The 6,000-nt window shown below is 42.2% G+C and overlaps 1 protein-coding gene across 1 annotated transcript in view; it reads right to left on the bottom strand.

Annotated features, from left to right (window-relative positions):
- Window positions 1-3,229: 3,229 nt before the first annotated feature.
- TACC2 (transforming, acidic coiled-coil containing protein 2) overlaps window positions 3,230-6,000 on the bottom strand; it is a gene marked incomplete at both ends in the record, with an annotated part of 72,485 nt that continues 69,714 nt past the window's right edge. Inside the window, one exon of the mRNA XM_010182702.1 lies at window positions 3,230-3,273. Within this exon, the coding sequence (XP_010181004.1) occupies window positions 3,230-3,273 (44 nt within the window). The remainder of the gene's footprint in view (window positions 3,274-6,000) is intronic.

Here is a 6,000-nt window from a genome sequence, read left to right as displayed (position 1 = left end):
GTCAGTCAAATCTTAGTTAAGCAGTGACAAACACTTATTTCTAAAGGTATTTATGAGGTTATGTGATTAAAATATCATAACTGAATGGCTTCCACGTCTGCAGCACTCACTGTCCACGGCTCACCACCAATAACACCACCACTCAGGACTAACGCTATCCAAACTGACAGAATCAGAGCACCACCAGAGCAGATCCGCTTTCAGGCTCAGCTCAGCATTACCGACACCACTTAATGGGAATGCAGCGAAGGGACAACAAAAGCAAAAGAAACTAAGAAATGCAAAATGCTGGTGTGAAAGTTGGTGAAAAGCTTTACTTACCAGGCTTGCCTGTTTTGTTTTTGCAAGCAAATAGCAAGAAGCAACAAAAACGGAAGCAAAATAGAAAATCAGGAATTGTTAGGAAAGCAGAAAATAAGTAATGCAACAACCTGTAATGCACAAAGCATAACATCTGTTTGGTTTTCTCTATGAGAACTTAATCATGTATTTAAACATACAAGTATAAGGATACATTTTTAACAGGAAAAAACCCCCAACATGACAAATCCATCAATAAAAAGGAAATCCAAGGGGGCGATTTTGGCAGGGAACTGTGGGGCTGTGACTGAGGTGTGGGTTGGGAGGGAACAGGAACCATCGGGGTTACGCAGGCTCCGTTCCCTACGGCTGCCAGCGCCACGCAGATGTGAGCTGCAAAATTTGGGCAAAGTGGGAGCAGAAGCAGCAGGACGGCCTGGAAAACTCAGTGGTTTTTTTTCTCCCCCCTCCTCAGTATAAGCAAGTGTAAAAAAAAAAGGAAAAAACGTTAAAATATCAGTAAAAAAATATGCAAAGAGACACTAACGGGGATCTCTGTTGGACAGAGTGTGGTATGGACGTAATTGCATGAGCTATGTTGGGTAATATTGGGTTTTATAGGTATATGACAGCAAATATGAGACCTGCCAGCCTTTGTAATCAAAGGCAAGTACTGTTTGCAATGCATGTTATCAGTGCCTCTGTAGGCAAACACACACAATCACAGATTGCTAACATGGAACATTTTCAACGTTCATTATACGTCCACATGGCAACCCACAAAAAGCTGAGCAGGACCTGTCAGCCCCACTGAATATTCATTAAAGGGATTTGTGCAACTGGTTCCCTTGCAAAGCCCTCCGAGCAGGGCTGCGTAAATAGCTCAGAAGGGTTAAATCGTAAATGGGAAGAGCGCAGGCATTTCTGTTAAAACGGCATTGTAGTGGTAACAGTTCAGTGAAGTGCATGCAAATAGCACACCATCATTTTCCTGCACAAGGTGGCGTTGGGATGAGTGAATTTCGTTATCTAAAGGGGCAGTAATTTACGACAAATGACAGGAGAAAGTGGGACAATGAGATCAACCATTTACATTCAATGCAGGGAGAGGAAGCCTCACATTTAAGGTATCACCATGCTGCAGAATTTGCATACTGCTCTAATTAACACACGCTTTCTGTGTCTCCGTTGCTTCAGCTCCTTTGCAAAAGGGCAACAAAGAACATTATTTATAGCCACTGCTCTTAAAAACTTGCCATAAACCATTTGAAAGATTCAGACTGAAAGGTCTGAGGCTTTAATGATCCTTGATTTCTTTGCAACAAGAGGAAATGGCAATTGCAGGATTTCCCATCTATGCCATGGTTGTGCCTTTGCCTTAGGACACCCATGCTACACCTTCTTGTTGCGCTGTACTCTCACAATTTGAATTATCCTTTAAAATCTGTTTCTCCAAAATAGAACTTGAATTTATTATCAAAAATAAACTCCTCTTGCTGACTACATGCATATGCTTGGCAAAAAAAGGCAGGTCCTGTGTTTGTACATATGAATGGCCAGGTTCAGGGATGACGCCATACCAGAGTATGTTTAGCGTTAACCACGACGAATTAAGCTCTCTGCATACTCTGGTCACAGAGTTTTAACATTTACATGATGAGAATGACAAGACATTAGGTCAGAAAGCAGGCAAATTTGCTCGGTTGTACATACAAAAGGCAACAGAGGTGTAACACCATAGAGAGTGAAGCCAGGCATGTTATTGTTATGTATTAGTCATTAGTATATACTGTATTATATTAATTATTACAGTAATAATTGTATTATTATCATTGTCATTATCATTGTTATTATTATTTATTAATGTATTTATTTATGTCTAGGCCCATTTTCCCCTTCACTTGAAAGGAGGCTGGGGTGACTCCCAAAGGGTGAGAAATGCAGAAAGGCAGCAAAAGCACCAGAGGTTGAACTACTTCTCCCTCTTATCTCTGGGCAAAAATAAGCAAATCTGCTACAAACGTATGTAAACACAACTCAAGGGTTAATTTTTAAAATCACTCCAACAATTTAAAATAAAGTAAAAATTTGGGGGTCACACAATACTGACTGTATATAAAAGAACTGCCAGTTTTAGAAAGGGCAAGACAATATGCTATATCAGTATCTGCAATAAAATCCTTCCCTACTAAAAACCTGGAGTAAGAGGAATAATTTATTTTTGTAATAAATACAGTGCAAACAGGCTGGATCTGTAACACTCCCTGCTCGTGGATATCATGAGCTGGCCTTTCTAGTGCATCTCATGGCCCAGATTTAACCCCAAGGCCACTCCTAATGGCTTTTAACAGTATTTCATGCTGTTAACAAAGGCATTTTCTAATTATTGTGAGGCAAAACTTGTTATAATTCAGACTTTAAAGGAGACCCCCGTGTCAGTAAATAACTGGGGAGGTGGACTGGCCACTCTTAATCTCTCAGTTGGGATTGGAGTTAATCCAGGTTTTGGCCTGACCAATGCACTTAGCACAGATAATCCCTGTTGTTGTGAAGAGCTAAGTTTGGTATCTCCCGTTCAACAGCCGGTAGTGAATGACTAAAGGGTTTTTAGGTCATCGAAAGTCTGTCCTGAAGATACCCATGAATTCTGGGCAAAGCATCCGAACGTGCTCCCTATGGGACAGTTTGGTGCAGAAGCAGCCCTGACCTTTCTGTATTACCTGGACTGCCTCGGGGGCTACTTTCTGTACAGTGAGGCCCTGGCTTTTCATCCCAACTGGTGTCCTCAGACGCACTCCCAACGCCCAGCAGCATCAGCAGATGTAGCTAGCATCAAAACGAAACCCACAGACTTTGCAACTGTGTTTCTAGGCTGTCTCTTCGGAAAATCAGAGTGGAGGATAGCATCTGTCAGAGCAGAAACACCTACCTATCATCTGAGCAATCGTCTTCTCATATTCTGACACTATTTTCCTATAGGAGGGAAAAAAAAGAAAAGCTTTTGGCAAACATGGTAATTGCTAGTGCTTACTTAGAATATAATGCTACTCAATAACTGAACTGTGGTATTTTAAGAGATACAGAACCCCTTCATGCTGTTATCTGCTCCTTATTGCTTGAGTAACACACAAAACTGACAGTGTCAACATCGCACCTGATTTTTAATTCTCTGTGTAAATCAATATAGGTGGGGGGAGGGAAAAGGAGCTGCTTTGAAACAAACTGTGTTACTTGAAACTTGCCCAAAGTACATTACCAACCATGGTTTTAATACAAACTTAATTACATTGGCCTAATTCAAGAGCTACAAAGAGTCTGATTTTTCCATTCCTTCCTCCCCTCTTCCCCGCGTTTGTGTTTGCTTATTTTTAACGTAAAAGTTAAGTTATAATTGGTAGCAAGTAAACATAACGGGAGTATAGCTGGCCCTCATCCAAAATATATCTAATCTTCCACTCTCCAAATGTGACTAAATGATCCATTAGCACTTAAGAGAGCAAGAAATATTCAATTAAGTAGCACAAAGTCCATCGTGTCCTATTTCGCAAATCTGTTTTTGAAACAGAGGTGGCAAAATGTTACTTTTAAGACTATTTTATTTCGTATACTCATGGTAGGCTTTGAGTTTCCTTCTCGAAAAGAGGTTAGCCAAAATAAGCAGATTAAATGTGATTTAGAAAGATGATCCATCCCTTCCCAGAGCCAAATAAAGCTAATGAAATGAGACTAGCTTGATCTGTGCCTTGATTCATGAGCCACGCACGACTGCCTATGAAAAACAAAATCACCCCACACCTCATCTGAAGGGGATATTCAAAAGAGTCACTGGTATTTGAGTATGTCTCTTCTGCAGTCTCAGCTCGCTTTCACTTGCTCTATTTTAGAGAAAGCAGCTGCAGTTGGTGAGGTTACAGAGAGGATGTGGGAAAATCCTGAGACAAAAGTCAGTGAGGAAAGGAGAAACTTGAGGCACTCCCCAAAACCCAAATGCAGCGACTCCAGCACCACCTCGTGAATCACAACCAGAGCCCAGAAAGGCCCCAGAAAGCCACTTGTCCCAAAGGGCTGTAGTGTCTCACTTGCCCTGGTCCTCCTTACCCTGCTGACCTTGCTCAGGATCCAGGCAGAAACAACGTTTTGGGATCTGCTTTCCCTGCTCTCAGTCCTGTAGTTTTAATTGGCTTTTTTCCTTTTTTATTTTAAACCATAAATGACACTTTCGAGACCAAAGACAGCCGCGAGGATTTTCCCCTAAAAGGAAAGGATTGGTTTCATGTCCAAAGAAGATTACCTCAAAAGCCTGCTGTAAGCAATAAGGATTTTAAAGCCATGTCATATCCGTGTAACACCAGGCACCTTTAGGAAGTTTTATCATCCTAGAAAATGAAGCCAAGGACTCAGGGCAACGAACACGACATTAAACACGGTTACAGCACTTCCCAGCCCAGGCTGCACCACCAAGCTGGCAGCAAAGTGAAACAGCACCATCTATTTCTTATTTTTACCAGCTTAGACTCATTCAAGCAGGTACCACATTCTCTGTTATCCAGCCTTATGAATCATGTGGCAGCTGCTCAGTAGAAGTGGATGCTGCAATGGCACATTGATTTTAATAATATTCGATGTGGAAAGCAAGGCAGTCAAGTGATTTCTTGTTCCAGATTCATGTCAAAAGCCTCTTTCGGTCAAGCAGCCTAAATCACGGTCATTACGGCTGGGGAACCGAAGGATGGTGGCCACATCATTCCTCTCTGTGGTGGCACAGCTTAACCCTCACTTGACACACTGCCTAGGCTTAACTTTTGGTATTTTAGACATTCAGTCATAAAACGTCATATAAAAATAAAAATACAGGGCTACAGAGGATCTCAGAGGGCATCTGCTTGACTTCCCTCACAAAGTATAATCAATCAGATCTCTAAATAACTATATTTAAATATTTCTTGCCTGCCTCTGGCTGTACCCTTGGGTTATGGCATAGCCTACTCTGGTTTAACTCTTCAATACTTATTACATTACTACAATTTCTCATCCTGGCTACTTTCCTCTGGGGTGGAGTTTTCTCCAGTCTGACATTTTTCTGGAAGATCACCTGAACTCAGGATATTCCAGGTTGAGTGTGAAGGCCTTGGGTAAAGAAGCACTGTCTTTCCTTCTGTGAATGTTCTTCTGCCTGCAACTCTAGATACAACCTTCACTCCTCGCTCATCATTATGTCGTATCTAAACACTGCATATCTAATTCACCACACATGAGCTCTTTCAACATTTCCTCTTCCAAGAGAAATCTTTGATAGCATATTTGATCATTTGGTGACGATATTAGTCAGGTTTTATTTTTCACCCATGTGCTCTATGTCCGTGCCTGTGAAAAATGTGGCTTAGATAACGTGGGTTTTCTTTTCCAAATCACATTTTACTGAGGGTGCAGACACACGAGCACATGACTGTGAGCAGATGAAGGCAGAGTTTCCCAGCGTGCCAGCTGCTCTGTGTCCCCCTGCTCTCCTTTCACCGAGGAACAAGCAGCCTCTGTCCGTGCCCGTCTGCAGCCGGCGGACGCGTGCACCCAGGCAGTTTCCAGAGAGCAGAGCAAGGATGGCACTTGAGCGTGTGCCCAGCACCAGGATGCTCCTTACACAACTCCCAGTTCTGTTCACTCTTTGTTTAGCCTTCTCGTTTGACTGCTTGCAGCAGCTCC

The sequence above is a fragment of the Mesitornis unicolor genome, unplaced genomic scaffold (assembly GCF_000695765.1).
Source record: "Mesitornis unicolor isolate BGI_N332 unplaced genomic scaffold, ASM69576v1 scaffold2444, whole genome shotgun sequence".
Lineage (NCBI taxonomy): Eukaryota > Metazoa > Chordata > Aves > Mesitornithiformes > Mesitornithidae > Mesitornis > Mesitornis unicolor.
This window is presented reverse-complemented; position numbering and strand designations above follow the sequence as displayed.